The sequence below is a fragment of the Branchiostoma belcheri genome, unplaced genomic scaffold, assembly GCF_001625305.1.
Source record: "Branchiostoma belcheri isolate BF01 breed outbred unplaced genomic scaffold, Haploidv18h27 scaffold64, whole genome shotgun sequence".
Lineage (NCBI taxonomy): Eukaryota > Metazoa > Chordata > Leptocardii > Amphioxiformes > Branchiostomatidae > Branchiostoma > Branchiostoma belcheri.
In genome coordinates this window covers 281,307-299,240 of record NW_017804287.1, presented here as the reverse complement: position 1 = coordinate 299,240, position 17,934 = coordinate 281,307, and the positions used below count along the sequence as shown (strand labels likewise).

Below are 17,934 nucleotides of genomic sequence, written 5' to 3'. Positions count from 1 at the left end.
TATACATTATTGTCTGTTTTATATTTAGGTAGCACTATATACATTGTATTTCTTTTCTTGTGGGCAGAATGGTTTTCTTGCTACAAGAACAGAGTCAGCTCTTATTTCAAGAAATCTCTTCTTGTGGGCAGAATGGTTTTCTTGCTACAAGAACAGTTAGCTCTTAGTTCAAGAAATCTTTTCTTGTGGGGAGAATATTTTTCTTGCTACAAGAAGAGTTAGATCTTAGTTCAAGAAATCTTTTCTTGTGTACAGAATTGTTTTTCTAGAAAAACTTAGAAATTCTTACTGCAAGAATAATATTCTAAGGATATTTAGTTCAAGATACATAAGAAAAGAAATCTTACCACAAGAAAAATATGCTAAAATGCAGTTTCTTGAAATTCTTGTCTCATGGACAAGATTTTTTTCTTGGGTGAAGAATAATTTTCTCAGTGGAAGAAAAGTTTTCTTCTCTGAAGAAAAACAAGATTGGCATTTTTGGTAGTGTAGTAGCAGTTCCACAAGCTTTAGTGCACTTCCACTGCACTATCAGCCTTCATTTTGAGTATTTGAATTGCTTTAATGCTGAACTTTAGACTGTAAATACTAGGGTCACATTTCCAAGCCAAGTTATGGACGGGCGCCCGGGCAGGTTCCGGGAACAAAAAGTTTGATTCACATACCATAAAAGACGACTTACTCCTATTTCCTTACATGATTTAGGTGAACAACAAACCAATAAGTTAAATTGGTGTCGCCTAAAGGAAGAATCAAAGTAACTGCTCAAAGAGCTTTGTATATTTGATGCTGAACTTTGTCAGATCTACTCTCCAAGCAGAGGTTTGGGTTTTGGGGGTATTTTTTGCGTGTTTTTAGGCTTTTTTATCGGGGTTTCTCTTTTGCACTGAATTTTTTTTCCCACCAAACCCAACCTCTGCCGGCACTCACCTCGGGGAGGGGTAAACCTATTCAAAACAGGCGATAGTGCCCCTCCCCGGGAACCATCAAACTGTCATTAGGGATATCCATTTTATTGTGGTGGATTATCACACTTCTAGGCAGTCGGAAAGGCATTCATTGGGCCACACACCTCTTGCTGACTGTGCCTATTCATGTGTCTGGTCCTTGCAGAACGACTGTAATGTGTTGAAATGATTAACTTATAGCCCATTGAAGTTTTCGACTGCCTGCAGAGGTTGGGTTTGGTGGGGAAAAGAATTCAGTGCAAAAGAGAAACCCCGATAAAAAGGCCTAAAAACACGCTAAAAATACCCCCAAAACCCAAACCTCTGCTTGGAAAGTATGTCAGATCTCCAATCTTTTCCATCAAAAGAAATAACCAGCTGGTTTTGATCTATACATAAATCTAAAAAGAATTGTCAAAATAAAACAATTTCCCTTGTGGCAGGTGGATATGACTACAATCAACCATAATAAGATAAAAAAAAAGCAGCTGTTTCTGATGTGGAAATCAACAACAAAAGAAAGAGATTTACCCTTTCCTTTATGCTCAAAGAAGACAAATGTAACCCAAAGCGTACGCCCAATTAGTTCATATTCTTTCAAACATAAATTCATCGTACAAAACTACATTTCCAGTGCTTTATGGGAGCATGTAGCTAATTTCAAGAGCTATATTTTGCTTCATAAACAAGAAATATTTTGCAACATTGAATGCTTCCCCATACAAAATAGCACATAAATAGAGACTCAATAAATTGTGTAGTAACCCTGTATTCCCTACACTATAAAGACTGTTTACAAAAAAGCAGATTACAATCTATCTACTGCATATCTGTAAAACACACCTTTCCCTTAAAGGCATCCAACGCAATTTCAGGGTGGCAAAACTGGAATATTTTGAATAGGGTAATCTCAGACTGTATGATATTGACACAGTATTTCACACTTGTGTACATTCGTATAATAGCACAGATACAATGTGTAAGCCAGATGAGTCCTTTATTTTCTGGGTTGTACCCCCAAATCAGCCTAGGATCCTACCAGAAACCTTTTCCATCAGAATCTTTGACATTTTGCTCCATGAATGTTGATATACATTGGAGCAGTGTTGTTTCAACTTTGTAGATAAGGCCACACCAATTTAATTTGTTGGTTCTCGGATTTTTTCAGGAAAAATATGAAGCGACAGGGCGAAAAAAAATAAAACTTCTAATGATACCACTGCATTGAAAGATGGAATAACTGTAACGACTAGGAAGAAAAGGACTGTTTTCAACTGTTCAGGGCAAAATATGAGCATTTTGCAGTTGACTCTGAATTTTTTTTTTTTTGCAAATCAGGAAAAAATGAAGAGGCGAATCCGAGAACCAACAAATTAAATTGCTGTGGCCTAAGTTACTAGAATATTGACTTTGAAAGTATGGTTTTGAAGCCCTAATAACTGCATTGGGTGCCTTTAAGGCATACTAGCGAGTTCCTTATCTATGATTTGCCACCTGCACTGAACGTCAACCAGCCGCCATGTCAAACATTTATAAGGCCAAGGTTAGAAGTAGTTTTATGGATGAAATCTTCTGCAAATTCCAACCTGTTTCGAGAGTGCAAAGATAACAAGACTGGCAATAAAACAAACAAGATGCCTACATTTTCTAAATAAAACCTTAAATGTTGCAACAAGAATTAAACAAACAGACAGAGCAGAGCATGGTATCACAACCAACAAGTCTTTTATCCTTTCATGTGTTCAGGTGCAGAGAGTAGCTTTTTATGGGATCCAAATATCACACTACAACACTTTTTGAGCCCTTGTGTATGAATGACATTCTCAAATCGGCCTTGACTGCTTTTCATGGTCATGAGGAAGAAGGTCAGGGGCAGACAACAAGATAGCAAGACACATGTATGGCAAAAGAATAACTGTTAGTGTATGGTCCGTATCCATTGAAGTACAATTAAGGCTATCAGATATCATCTATAGAAATATAGTTATTGTTACTGTCAAAGAGGTTTTTAGAAGATGAATATAGAGAATTGTGCACAAAGTACTGCTGTTCCTTTGTTCTTCAAGTTTTGCTTTTATGGAAACTACTTTGAACTAACTTAAAAGGTGATTCATTCTGTTTTATTTCATCCTGATAATTGTAAATGCATTTAAGAATGGAATAAAAGTCTAATACTACAAAAGAAAGTGCTCAAGATAGATACTTTGATTTGTGTCTTTAGATTTGTTGTTTCTCAACCTTTGCTTTTATGTCAACCAGCTACTTTGAAGTAACGTTTTTTTTATTTCATCTCACAAATTTTCCCTGTTATGGTCCCATAAGTCTGATACTACAAAAGGGGGCTTGAGGAAATGTCTCAAACGTAAACGTAAATTGTATTAAGCCAACTTGAAGGGTGGTTTGTCTATACATATTTCAAATTGTTAAGAAATATTGTCATTATGAATGATATTAGATCAGTATCTTCCAGTAACTTCTTCCATGTAGACATCTCCATACTGTGCTGAAATCTGAGTCGTTGTGCCCAATGCCATCTGTTGACTGGTGGTGACTGAATTTGTGATTAATCACTAGTTAGAGAGTACCATATTTGGAACACTATGTATCAGTATTTTCCAGGAAAGTATCATTCTATATGTGCATCTCTCCATAGTGCTGAAATGTGAGCTGTTGTGTTCCATGCCATCTGTTGATTAGGGGTGTCAGATTTTGTGATTAATGACTAGTCACATAGTACCATATTTGGAGTACTATGTATCACTATTTTCCAGGAAAGTATCATTCTATATGTGCATCTCTCCATAGTGCTGAAATGTGAGCTGTTGTGTTTCATGCCATCTGTTGATTAGTGGTGACTGATCTTGTGATCAATGACTAGTCACATAGTAATATATTTTGAGTACTATGTATTGGTATTTTCCAGGAATGTCTCATTCTATCTGCCTATGTGCATTTTTTCTCCATGGTGCTGAAATCTGAGTCGTTGTGCCTAATGCCATCTGTTGATTGGTGGTGGCTCATGTTATGATTAATGACTAGTCACAATACCATATTTGGATTACTATGTATCAGTAATTTCCATGAATGTTCTTCATGTGCATTTTGTCCATGGTGCTGAAATCTGAGCTGTTATGTCCCTTGCCATCTGGAGATTGGTGATAACTGATGTTATGATTAATTAGGGACAAACACATATGCATGTAATTTGTTATACATGTATACACAGACACATACTAACCCTTATAGTATTTGGCTTGCATTTGTCTTTTTACTTTTTTTGAGCAGGGATTTTGGTAGTTGTTTCTGAATTTCTGAAAGGGTTTGTTGCCCTCAAGATGGCATGTCATATCTTCCCAGATTTGAGCAAAGCCTGCATAAAGTGTACCTCAGGGATCAGTTCTAGAGCCCTTTAGTGTTTCCTGTGTACATGTACATCATCATTGAAAGAGGCAAATTGGCTGTGAAACACTTCCCATTGACAGGATCTACTGTTATAGTATAGTATACTTGCCTAGTACTAATTTAGAAAGTTGCACCTGACCTAACTTACCAAAAGTTTGGATAAAATTGATGTCATCAAGTTTTAGACTCTACTAGTGACAAACTTTACAGCACATAAATCCAAACTTAAATCCCAAATCTGTGTTGCCATCCATCACACAAATCCTTCAATCCCTTTGCAACTCATTATTCAAAACTTCTGTCATCAACTATTTCTCCAATACATCTTATTTGAAACATTATTTCCACATGTCCCTCACCTCTTGCTTAACCTTCAGCTTGCTACGGTAGGCGTTAAGCACCAACTTTGTATCAGTTACGGTCTTAGGCAGCAGGGAGCATCGTAAGTTCTAGACTTTGTTTCACCTTGCATAACGCACACATCCCCGAGGGTCTATTAGGGTTACCTTGATGAAATACCTTTCCAAATTATGTATCTAAATCAGCAGATTTACCCTCGAGAGAGATTTCTGTGCTCTAATAATGAAGTAACCTGGGACAAATGACTAATCAAGAGATAAGACATGGCTGCTCGTTAAGTTTTGGCATGAAATTTACGTCGTTATCGGCTCTAGCATTCTTCAACTGCCAAAAAAACTTTTGAAAGTTTTTGATTTAATCAGTCGGTGAAGTCTTACATTTGTGTCTTGTGATTTATGGGTTTGATGATATCTTAACAAAAATAATATTTTGCAAGTCTTTGATTTGTGATAAAGCTTGTGATACGTTTTTGTCTTTTGTTATTCATGGATGTAATTTTATCTGCCCAAAAAAGTAAAAACATTTGGCAAGTTTTTGATTTATGATACAATAAATTTTACATTTTTGTCTTTTGTGATTCATGAATGTACTGTTATCTGCCAAAAAAGTAAACAACATCTCTGAAGTTTTGCTTTGTGATATTTTTTTTTACATTTGTACCCTTGGTGATTGATGAATGTGTTGTTATCTTCCTAATGTCTGCATAACACATCATTTGTCCATGTCTGAAGGCCAGTCTTCTTGTGGAATGTAATATTTCAAGATGAAATGATAGATTCATATTTTCATAATAGGTATGTCATGGAAGATTAGATAAAACTTGAAAGATGGTGGCTGTATAAATTTACATGCAATTACAGAGTTTTTCTTAAGTATGGTAACTCTCAATTTTAGATGATTTGGTGGTGTTGTAGTATGTGTCCCATTGGGACCATTATTACATGGATGTATATTAATGAGCTCATTTATTTATAAACTTCAGTTCTGAATGATGTACTGATAATTATGGTTGGTATATTTTTCTTTGGAGAGAATTTATTCTGAAATTTTTTTTTTTGTTGTTAATTGTTCCAGACCTTGCAACTTACGACTCTGCCAAGAGATTTATTCTGGGCCACACCTCGTTATCTGATGGACCAATCGTGCATTCTCTATCAAGGTGAGAACTGACCTATCTTACGTTACATCATCACAAACTAACTCTAACTGGTAATGGAAAAGGTAATGATGACATGTTGTTAATGTTAATCATACGAAACATAGATTTTAATGTATTGAATATTGAAATATAATGAAATATTGTTTTTTGTTCTTTTTTTGTGGATTTCTCACTAATTCTGTGTAAGCATTTTGCCGCTGGCTCTCTTAAAACATAGCAGGAAATGATCTAAACTTTTCTAGGACCTTTTATCTACATGTAACTTCCTACCAGAATCCCCAATATGCCTATTGCATTTAGAAATAAATTTGGCAACAATGGAAACACGAGAAACTATGGAAAAAATTTGTCAAACACACTAAAAAAGAAAACCTCAATACTTTTTTTAGATTTCTCTGGTACTTCACTGAGTATCAGTGCAGTTCTGCAATACAAATTGGGGCAGAGTACATTCTTTCACAGTTATAGGTCTTCTTTTATATACATGTACAGTTATGTGCATGCACCATGAAGTATTTACACATTGCTTGCAGCTGAGTAAAGTTGGCAAAAGAATGTCATTAAAGTTTATGCCGTACCACTATTACATAGTAAAGTGAACATAACATTTGTATCCCTGGGTCTGTCTATATTGTATGTGCGCCATTAAAGTTTTTGTCTAAATTTGGCCTAAAGTTACTTCTAACTCTTATACAACTTACAGTCTATTACCTTTTACTACTACACGAGAAACAAGCACTATAAATTTATTTTTAAGTTCACGGTACTTGAATTTTCTGGCAAAGGATAGTTTGCAGTATCTTCAAGTTTGATAAGTTGCCAGTGAGAAAATGGCAAGCTTATCTTTTGAAAAAAACACTTAAAAAACTTCAGGTTTTATAGCACTAAAGTTGAAAGGAGGGCGTTACATAAAAATGTTATGTACTGGGTGATGAGCATGCCAAGGTGGACAATTAAAAGTAGTACTGTATTTGTTTTACATTGGCCTAAAGTTACATCAGAATCTAACTATTATATAACTTACAGTCCATTACCTTTTACTACTACACAAGAAACAAGCAAAATAAATTTCTTTAAGTTCACGGTACTTGAATTTTCTGGCATAGTGAATACAAAGAGTTTGCAGTATCTTCAAGTTTTATGAGTTGCCAGTGAGAAAATGGCAAGCTTATCTTTTGAAAAAACACTTCAAAAACTTCAGGTTTTATAGTGCTAGAGTCGAGAGGAGGACGTTACATAAAAAATGTATATACCGGGTGATGACCCAAGGTGGACAATTTTCTCAAGGATATGAAAGAACACATTAACAAGACGATCTGCCAGTAAATTTCTTTGGTAACCTAACTTATGCCAGGCCCATTTTATTCAGCCATAGACAAATACATTGTGGGATTGTTGTGAGGGTATTTGGAGGGTTTCCTAGAGTACTGATCAATGCTTTTTTATGCATGCATATTTAGCCTTCTAAAATTTTTATTTTTTTTAGAATTATAGTTTTTTTTTATACCCCCTCCCAAGTTTGTTGCTCCTTTTATATCTTCAGGATGGTACATGTATCAATGTATCAGATTCCGTAGAAGACACTGTTCTAGTGTTCCCAGACTTCCTTCAACAATATGCTATATTATTCTACTACCATAAGCTCTCTATGGTTCGCTACAATTCTCCAGAAAAGTTCATGGTTGATCTAATTCTGGGTCTTACTCAAAATCCTTGTAATATTTTTCAAGTCCAAACAAGAGAGTCTAGATCTGTTTATACACTCCAGTGCTTACAAGTTGCTCGAGCAAATTCCATAACTGTTGATATTGCCTCTGGTAGTCTTCAAAGGCAGTGTAGGACTGAACAATAGTCAAGGACATGGAAAGGTCACGACTTATGGAAGAGCTATGAACTTGAACTAAGCCAATTTAGGTGGTGCGGAACTTGCATTGGTTGTTCTTTGATTCTGTCATGTTCCAAGGTCGATTTTGTTTCCGCTTTGGTTAGGAAGACTCCGTAGGTATGCTTGAATGATTCTTTTGGATGATTTTGCATCTAGAAATTTATCGAAGGCCATTTTTGCCAGACCTACTGAACAAGTGTATGCATAAAAACCTGTAATATTGGAAACTGAAAGTCTAAGAATCAATTTGAATAATTTTATGGCCTGTAACACAATCATTTTAAATTGCTTAAAGACAACTGCTTGAGACACTTTTTTGGATCTTGAAAAGTTTAAAAAAAGTGCATTACTTCAATCAGGAATTTACAGTAGTTCAAGGAGTACCTGCAGTTCAATGAACCTTTACGCTCCATATATTGCTGTTAATATTCTATGCTTCAGTAGAAAACCACCAACTTTACCTGACTCAGATTCATTTTAACAGTATCATTCCAAACCAACGTAAGCCTCAGTCATCACTCTTTTGTAACTCCTCATCGATTTACCCTTAGATCTTACCACAGCTTGACGTCGACAAATGTTCACTCTCTCAAAAAGTAACACTTAAATAAATCACACTTGGTAATAGGGAATTGATGACAACGATTGCAATTAATGATACATGTATGGAATTAATGGATATAAGGGGAGCTTAGTGAGTTGAGAAGACAGGATACAGCTAGCAGCATACTTGAAACATTTGTCAATGAACAGGTTCGAAGTAAGAGTACCAGCTAGAGGGTATAGCCTAGAACCTATACTATTCTAGTATAATCTCCAAGCAGATATTTTTGTGGTTGCAGGGCAGTACTCGTATCTATTTGCCACTTGTTTGGCTGGCCATTTGCCACTAAAAAGATACTGCTACAGAAAAGAAAGCCTGATAAAATAATACATAAAAATGAACCAAATCTAAAATCCAGTAACCCTCTGCTTTGAGAGTAATTTTAACAGAAATAGAAAATCAACATGAAATAAAACAGATTTTGAAGGAAGTGTCTCTACTCTCTTTACATCATGTTAATATTGATAGTAGATGATCATAAATATATAAAGTTTTTGTTTTGATATGTTGTAGTGCCATTATTTTTATCATCAAATGACCAAGACTGCTGGAAATAATTTGGTGTGTTGATATGTTGCAGTGCCTGTTCAGGGATTGTGGCAGCTTCCTTAGGGACTCCAGCAGATGTGGTGAAAACCAGGATAATGAACCAACCAACGGACAGCAGTGGCAGGTATAGGGGATACATACCGTTACACATCCACACACACACACGCACAGACACACACATATACTGATACTGATTTGACAGTCTGTTTGATTTGATAAGTTTTGTAATATATGCATTTAAACTAGGGTATTTTTTGGATTTCTTATAAAAAAATTACACTCTGCAAGGGATAATCATAAACTATGCTATTTTTTCCATTTAATTCTGGTGTGTTGAAATTAAACCATTATTTGTAGATGACCTTGTATGTTGTGTTTCAGGGGAACGTTGTATAGGTCATCCATAGACTGCCTGGTCAAAACGGTGAGCTTTGGTACACTTACCAACATCAGAGAATACATAAGGCCAATCTGTTTGCTTGGTTAACCAATATTTTCAAGCATCATGAAAACAGAAGGATGGAAGGAATACATGATTTGTATTCATGCTGATCTGAATACACTAAATTACTTTTTTCTAATTATATTCAACAATCGTGATAGTATTATTTAATTATGTTTGTTCCAAGTGCAGTCTGTCACATTTCTCCTGTTATTTAACATATCACAGTCAAAAAACAGTACTTCCAACTTGAGATTTCTGCTGTCAAGTAATTATGTCACAGTGAACATGGCACCCTGTTCAGAAACTCACATTGTGGATCTTGAAAAATGTACTTTTGACAAACTGTAAAGCAAATACGTACCCTGCAATAATGTATGTGATCACAATAATGACAAAGTGACTGTAGATTGCTTCAGACCTTATCTAGAAGTAATAGAAGGTAAGCTAGGCCTCTGAACCAGTTAAAGCAGATCAGGTGTTCTACAAGGAATAGTCCTTGGGCCATTGCTGTCACTCTTGTAGCTGCCTTTCTGTATAATATGGCTGCTATATGTTTGAAGTCCCAAAGCAGCCTTACTGTCAACACTTACCATTCTTCACACTACACTCATGTGGGTGCTCTAAATAATGTTGCCTATTGCTTCTGTATCTGTATAGCTGGTTAAACTGGCTTTCGGCATAACACACCAGCTAAAAAAATTATGAAAAATGAATGCAATTATTTCTTTTTCTAAAATCTTGTGATCTGTCTTGTTTGCTTGATCAATATTTGATACATACATAGAAAAGGTACAAAAAATTACACTGATTTCAGCAAAAACTATTTCATTCAAGACTAAATGATTCAATCACACACATCAACCAATCAGCTCTTTGATCATGAAACTCAATCACTGATTTGCCCAGCTTAAAAGAAATGTTCAAATTGGTAATGTTTGAAAAAAAAATCTGGTTTTGTTCCCAAATTTAGGTCAGACATGAAGGCTTCCTGGCTTTATACAAAGGCTTCGTGCCCATATGGGGGAGACTGGTGAGTGTTGACTTCCTTGCTTGTCGGGGCAGCGCCGCGTTTTGTGACTTGAACATGTCGTGTTGTCTTTTTCCAGGTTAGGAAGGAGGGCGTCATGGCACTGTATAAAGGCTTCGTCCCCATATGGTCAAGAATGGTGAGTCCTGTCTCATTACCTTCAGAACCTTGAAAACAAAGTTATTGTTTTATGTGTGGGCTTGTTTATGTGGGTAGGGGTGTTTTTGTGTCTTAATACACAACAGCATGTAGGTGGGGGAATTACTTAACCACAGACCACAAAAGAACAGACATGTAACAATTTAGACCTAGAAAAAAAAGAGTTGGCCAAGCTTACTCAAGTCAGTCAAACTTGAAATTCTCAAATGATACTCCAGTATCTATAATTAGAAAGCCAATACTAACTACAAATGTACCAGCAAATGTAAATGTTTTCCTTCCTGCCTAAAAGTGTTGTATTTTAGGATTGTAAAGTCTTGCTTTCTAACACACTGAAATTTTGAAGTTTAAAGCCTATTAAAAAGGTGTGCAAATTGGTACTCATACATTATACATGTAGTTAGGGCAGTGAAGCAAATAATGAGGAATGCCTTTTCACATTGGCACCTGCTGCTACGAGGACTCGTAATTAACTAATTTACAAACAAGCAGACTTAAGCTGCAGGTGCTGATGTGAAGGCGTGTAATAGTCGTTTAAAGTCTACAATGCAACTGTGTTATACGAAAGATTGATGAAGAATCATACAAGTTGTAACGAGACCTGAGTTGAACCATAAGACACATACATCATGAGGGAGTCTAGACAGAAATCTGTTCAGTGTCTGAGATGTATGCAAATGTTTTACTGTCAGTTTTATCTCCAACACACAAAATCATAAGATGGTAAATATACATATTTCTATGCATGCCATACTACAACATTGTTCCAACAGTGAACTGAAAATGCTGTAAGACCCTCTTTTCGCTTTTACTGTAAAATTAAGTTTTTTTTTTTTTTTTTAAACCGAGTTTAACGTCATTTTTCCCCAACCGGGGGTTAGACATGCTTGCACCAGGTACAAGTCTTTTTTTGAAGCAAAGATTTTTACGGCTGGATGCTCTTCCTAACGCCAACCCAAACCCTAGTAGGGTCCAGGAACCCTCTAACTGAGGGGGGGAAATGCGTGTAAAGTGCCTTTCCCAAGGGCACAACGTCCAAAAAAATATTGAATTTATAGTAAACTTTTTAATCATTATGCTAAATATACTTCTGATCAGTTGCCTTGTGCCCATAGCTATACCCATGGGTTTAATAATAACTTGCCAGTGTTGACATCTCATCTTGATTTATCAAAGGCAAAACAAAATTTATCTCTTGTTTAATTAAAGGTTGTTGCCAAAATTCATGTAACAAGTGAAAAATTCTTCAAATGCCCTTTCTTTAATTTGCTCTTTTTGTTGCTTTAGGATTTTAGTAAAATGTTCTTATTCTTTGGGTTGATTGTTAAGAAAGACTTACTGTGAAAATAGGCTTTATGTCTTTGTGGTACTTGTAATATAGTGTACAGTCAAATTGACTGAGGTATATTTGAAAAATTTTGCATCTGACTATTATAAACAGAGTACATATCTGCACCAAGTTACAGAATTGCACCTCTCACACTGTAGAGCTAGGAATTTAAATTGGTAATGTCTTTAAAAAGAATAGAAAATTATTTTGCTCCATTCCACAAGCTTGTCAGTCATGATCAAGAGTTTCTCACAGATATGTCTCAAAATGTCCAACTTGAAATGTCAGTTCAAATGAAATCCAGGTCCATCTAGTCTAACTTCCGCTGTAATTGCTGTAAGGTGTATTAGGAATTAATGTAACACAATCTATTGGCGAGCTCTAGAATTAGGCTGTTGTGATTGGGAAAGCTACGAGCCCCTAATCCGTGTTTAGTGATTGCTCCCGATAATCCAGAAAATCCCCAAAGAAGATTTTCCCCTGGATTTGAAATCAGCTCGAAATTGGCACTTTAACGAGACTGCTCCAAGGCGTAGATTTGAGGAGTCCTCTTATATAAATCACATCATCATCGAATGTGAAGCACTGTAAATGCAGTTACTTTTGCAATCATGGTTTTATTTTCCCATGGTTTTCTCAGTGTTTGAATTTCATGGTTGAAACAATTCTGTAGTACAAACCTGGAATACAAAAAACATTGAGGACACTGAAAAAAAAAAAAAAGGAACAAAAAGGAAAAAAGAAAACCACTGCAAAATTTTCATGATTTACAGCACTGACAAGGCTTCAAGTCTTCACTAGAATGCAACAAGTTAATTTTGCAAGACGGGAGTTTGACAAATTAAACGAGGAAGACATGAATCCTTTTTTCAATTTAGATTGCAAATCTCATCATTAGTGTTTGAATTATAGCTACTCGATTTGACAACATAGCAAGACAGTGCATGATTGTCTAATATGCACCTGGTATTAAATTGTATGGTGAATGAAAAATGTATTTGTGCCTGGGCCAAGTTAAAATGTCGACAAGAAAGTCTGATGACAAACTGTATGGATAATAAGATATCCTGTAGGATTTGGAGTGTTGTATTATGTAGGTGTAATCTTTTCATCTAGTGAACATTTGTCACAAAAGTTCTTGAAGAGACTTACGTCTAACTCTTTCAGTTGTAACTTAGAGTCTAAGGAAAGTAAGGTAACCGTTATTCGAAGGCAAGTCAAACTCCACAACACTGTCTAAATTATGGAGAAAACTTGTAAATGGGCAAGATTGACATGCTCAATGACAGGTCAAAAGGTTAGACACAGGAAATGGGGTCAACTTGATGGTCACAGGATTCCAAAATACATGACACTTCCCAGAAGTCTGAAATCTCTGATCTCAGAAGTAATTTGTATGATCAACAACTGCTAGACTGACACCATGATTGTAGATCCTTACATGTAGGTCAACAGTTGTTTGTGCTAAATATAAAATGACGATGTTTGTTTATTTTCTCCTGCAGGCCCCCTGGTCACTGACCTTCTGGTTGTCCTATGAGCAGGTCCGACGGTTGTCGGGGACAACGTCCTTCTGATGATAGACAGCTGTCCATCAGAGTCATGTGACCAGCAGCCATCATACCAACCTTTGTGTTCACTGAATGTGGACACATCTGATTCACTCCTACCTCTTATAGAACTAATAACTACCAGTGGTTCTATATATATATTATGTCAAATATTGTCTACAGTCAAATTTGAAATGGCTGATTAAATATTATGGTCATATTTCTAAAATGGCCAAATCTGCATGTAAATATCTTGATATCCAAACATTAAAAAAAATTGTCTCCAATGTTATAAAAACTTACGTTGCATATTATCAAGAAGCAGAATCATTTTGACATTTAATAAATTTGAATTGATATATTTGATATGTCAAACCTTGCTTGTTTTACATGTATGCATTCCTTCCAGCAGTACAATTGTATCATGCAATGCCTTGATCTTCAAAAGTCCTTTATAAATCATTGAGAATATTATCTGAAGAAAGCAGAGAAATTGAGGAGCAAAGCTTACCCTCCATATTTGCATATATTAGCACAAATTTGCATACAGAACTATGATGTCCCACATGGACCATCATTAATTACTGTACACCTAAAATGATGATTTAAGAAACATCAAGTTATCTTTCTATTGTACAAGACTAACATGTAATTTCTCCTCCTTCACTTAAAAATGTAATTATTTGTAATGTATAAATTAGCACTGTCCTAGAAATGTACCCCCCCCCCAACGAAAAGAGTGTACAAGTCATGTATGTGTGTACTAAGCAGAACATTCCAATTTGGACATGTTTTCAGGTATTTAGCACTCAAGACAACTATTTTGCCCCCTCTACCCCCCTAAAAAAAGTGAAGCTCAAAATTATGGTATATTGTTGCCTGTTTATGTGTTTCCTTGGTTGCAGGGTTTCTGTATTTAAATCGTGGACCTCTCCACTAACCCCGCTCCTCTTGCCTCACAGGCCCCGTGGTACGTAGTGTTCTGGATGTCCTATGAGAAGTTACTACAGGCTGCAGGCTCACAGTCGTTTTGATGGCTTCGCATCTACAGTAAACTTTGATATCTTCAATAAATTTGCATGTATCTTTGTAGGGAATCCCTATACACATGTAAGGCCACATTCATTTTGTTGATTCTCAAAATCAAGAAAAAAAAATCATGTTTAAGTATGAAGTAAGGATGAATTTAGCAGAATACATGTGAATATGTAAGTCGTTGTTTAAATGCTACTTTAGCATCAGGATTTTCTAGCCTTATATTCATTGTAGCTGTAATATCAGCAAACCCTCCCAGGGTGATTTGACCTAATTTTTTTTTTTTATTTAGACACACCAATTTTGTGTGCCAAGATGACAGTGACTATAATTTCATACTGTGAAAAACCAAAGATAGAAGATAGAATAGCTGAATGGTGAATTGACAGTGAATGTACATTGTAACAGTGTATTTATTGCTGTATTGTGTATGTTGTTAGTGCAATGTTTGCTTCATGTTGAAGACTTGAGTAGTATACAGTGTCACATTACTTAGGCTGTATTCCTCAGGGAGGAGGATTGAAGTCTTTACATGTATATTGGAGATGTTATAAATAAGGAACATAGACCTGTATTTTTGTGGAAGATAGTTTCAAACATTCCTTTTTCTTCGTACAAGGATAGCTGAAAAAATGTGTCAAAAATAATAGAATGTCTGTGGAAACTATCATGAGAATGTTGTCCCTTTAATGGGCAGGGAAAGTCATTAAATCACAAACATGGAATGTTCAGTGTGTTGTAGTTTAATGGGGTTAAGTTTAATGGGTTTTACCACTTTGCAGCTTTTGAAATAATGGTTGACGGTGAAACCTTGATCCCTAGAATGGTCGCTCCTGCTCCTTTGTGGGAGATAAAAACAAGAGACATCTATATGGGGATTATATGTATAATGGCCATTGTCATCTGGGAAAATTATTCGCCATTTGCAGCTCTAATTGACGAGCAATTCTTCAGACAACCCATAAATGTTATGAGTTGCAAGGCCAGTCTACAGTTAAATGAGTAGCAAGGCCAGCCTAGAAGTGCTGGGTAAATTGTTTATATGTAAGTACAGGTCTGCACCTGAACATCTGGTGTAACTGTACCAAATTTAACACTTGTCTAATTGACACTTAAGATACTAGGTGAATTGTATTTCGAAGGTAACAATTCTGACCTTGCAACACTTGGAATTCTTGTTTTTAGATGAAAATATGTAACTCAATGATACGATTAAAAGACATCCATATAATCAAATCAGCATGGGCTAATCGGAAACACAACATTTTTTCTAGGCCTTATGGCTGTTTCTCCGCATCACAAAAGTCAAGCAGAAGGTTTTCCTCTAGAGGACAGGCTCTCATGTGGCTGTGATGCCCAATCCTCGATCTGCACATCCTGTTGCAGTTCTGTAACGTGAAGACCTGTGTGGATGTACGGATGGCCGGGCGGCCAAAGTTAATACCCAAACTAATCTGTTACAAAAAGACCAAATATTTAAATGGAGATATAATCTGCAGACTGTTCAGCCGGGAAGCAATTTGAAGAGCAGGCAGGTGCTAGAATAGGAATGGATGTCAGGCTACTTCAAGGCATCCAATGGAATTCCTGCAACTGGATGGACGGCAAAACCGATGAGTGGTACCCAAAATAGAGATGCCTTGGGGTTATTTTAAATGCTTCAAGAATAACATGATGGAGAAAATTTGCTAAGAAATGGCAGTAAATGTCAACATCAGATTTCCTTCCTCATCCAGAATATTTTTTTTTGCTTTGCGGCCCTGAAATTGCTTTGGATGCCTTTAATATGCAACCCCTTGTGGGGACAACTACACTTGGACAGTGATAGGATCAGGTACGACCTACCTATCTCCTGAGAACACATTCCAGTCATTTCCTGTCGCGAGACGTAGCAAGGCCAGTCTAGAAGTGCTGGTAACAGGCCTCACAGGGAAAACTTGGGCTGCTGACCTAGCTACAGTCTGGGCACCCCTTAAAAGCTTTTACCCACATGGGAGAAGAAGTACTTTATCGAACTGTAAAGGTCCCTCAAAACATAACAGTAATAGGTGCGGGGATTTAAGGTAGTGTTTGCATGATGGAGGATCGCTTCTATGGCAAGCAGTTACGCTTGATTGAGACAATTTACACGAATCACTCCCATAAGGGTTGACCAACCAAAAACAAAGGCATGCGAGAAGCAACTGGAGAAGCAACAGAGAAGTAGCTTTGTGTAGAAGTAGCAGTTTGTAAATACTATTAGACTTGTGATAATTGCTTAAATTTGCATAATATGAAGTATATCAATGATAAATATGAAAGGAGGCAGCATTCCCTGAAGATGTGGCAACAGCAACGAATTCAGCACCATGGCAAGAGACGTATGATGGAGACTAAGGGTACATCAGGAGTTTTGCTGGGGGCTTTGTGTTTATGCTGAGTATCACGTTTTTTTTCGTTCCATGGTTAAGGGATGGAGACATTACAATGTATGAATGGAAACCAAGCAGATGCCACGACTGGCCAAGAAACAAGAAGTGACGCAATTCTTTGCCACACGTAACCACTAAAACTATTACAAAATATCTCTTCTTCGTTAGAAAGAGCTCATGATATATTGCAATTATAAGCAGTCGAGTGTTATCAGAATTAGCCCAATTCAAGTCACCAATGTGACCAATTATTTGAGCCACATATCATCATCACACTCAAGCCTCCCAAGCATCTATTTTTTTATTCAAAATATCTAGACGAAGACAAAGTGATGTTTCTAGGAACCGAACTAGTCTGGTAACAATTTACAGCTGGGTTAAGTGAGGAAAATCATGTAGTCTTTCCCAAAGACAAAACAGATAGCCAGGAATAAAGTTGGCAGTATATGTTATAAAAGATTTGAGTCCAAATATGTACTATCTAACACAAATTGAATATGCCTGAGTGTGTACAATTACAGGTGTTTCAATAAATCAAGCAGAATAATTACAGGTGTTTCGATATTGGGAATATTTGGACTGCCCCTGGTATCACAGTGACCCCTTGAGACTTTTGTGAAAACTGCATTCAGCACTGTTTTTTTTTACCATAAGTCTAGACTGGAAAAAACGGTAATTTCTTCACTTGGGTAGTCAGTACAGGCTGCTTAAGAACAGATTCACAGGATTAATTCATTTTCACACCAGGGCATACCATATTCTTATTTATACGTGTGGTGGGTTCATTAATGCCTTTAAGGTGCAGCTCTCCTCAAACACACAACTCAGCTGTAACTTTTTTTGAGTGCACAGCAAGTCAGTAGAGCTACAAAATATACAAGATTTGGGATTCAAACTGAGTCTCATAATCTTTTACAAGTTTGTACAACAACAACTGCACCTGAATCTTTCAACCAACACCAATGTTTATTGTTTGGTCTTGCAATACAAATATGTCTTCTTTTCATATCATACAGATGATTGTGTTTTCGTGGGTCAGTAAATTTCCAGCAACCTGATTCCTGATACCAG

General features: G+C 36.3%; 1 protein-coding gene across 1 annotated transcript in view; it reads left to right on the top strand.

Moving 5' to 3' along the window:
- Nucleotides 1–14,123, top strand: part of LOC109483459 (mitochondrial uncoupling protein 4-like) — a 22,520-nt gene extending 8,397 nt beyond the window's left edge. Inside the window, exons 7-11 of the mRNA XM_019786502.1 lie at nucleotides 5,784–5,868; nucleotides 8,938–9,030; nucleotides 9,288–9,330; nucleotides 10,458–10,517; nucleotides 13,373–14,123. Of these exons, the coding sequence (XP_019642061.1) occupies nucleotides 5,784–5,868; nucleotides 8,938–9,030; nucleotides 9,288–9,330; nucleotides 10,458–10,517; nucleotides 13,373–13,444 (353 nt within the window). The 3' untranslated portion in view covers nucleotides 13,445–14,123. The remainder of the gene's footprint in view (nucleotides 1–5,783; nucleotides 5,869–8,937; nucleotides 9,031–9,287; nucleotides 9,331–10,457; nucleotides 10,518–13,372) is intronic.
- The last annotated feature ends 3,811 nt before the right edge of the window (nucleotides 14,124–17,934 follow it).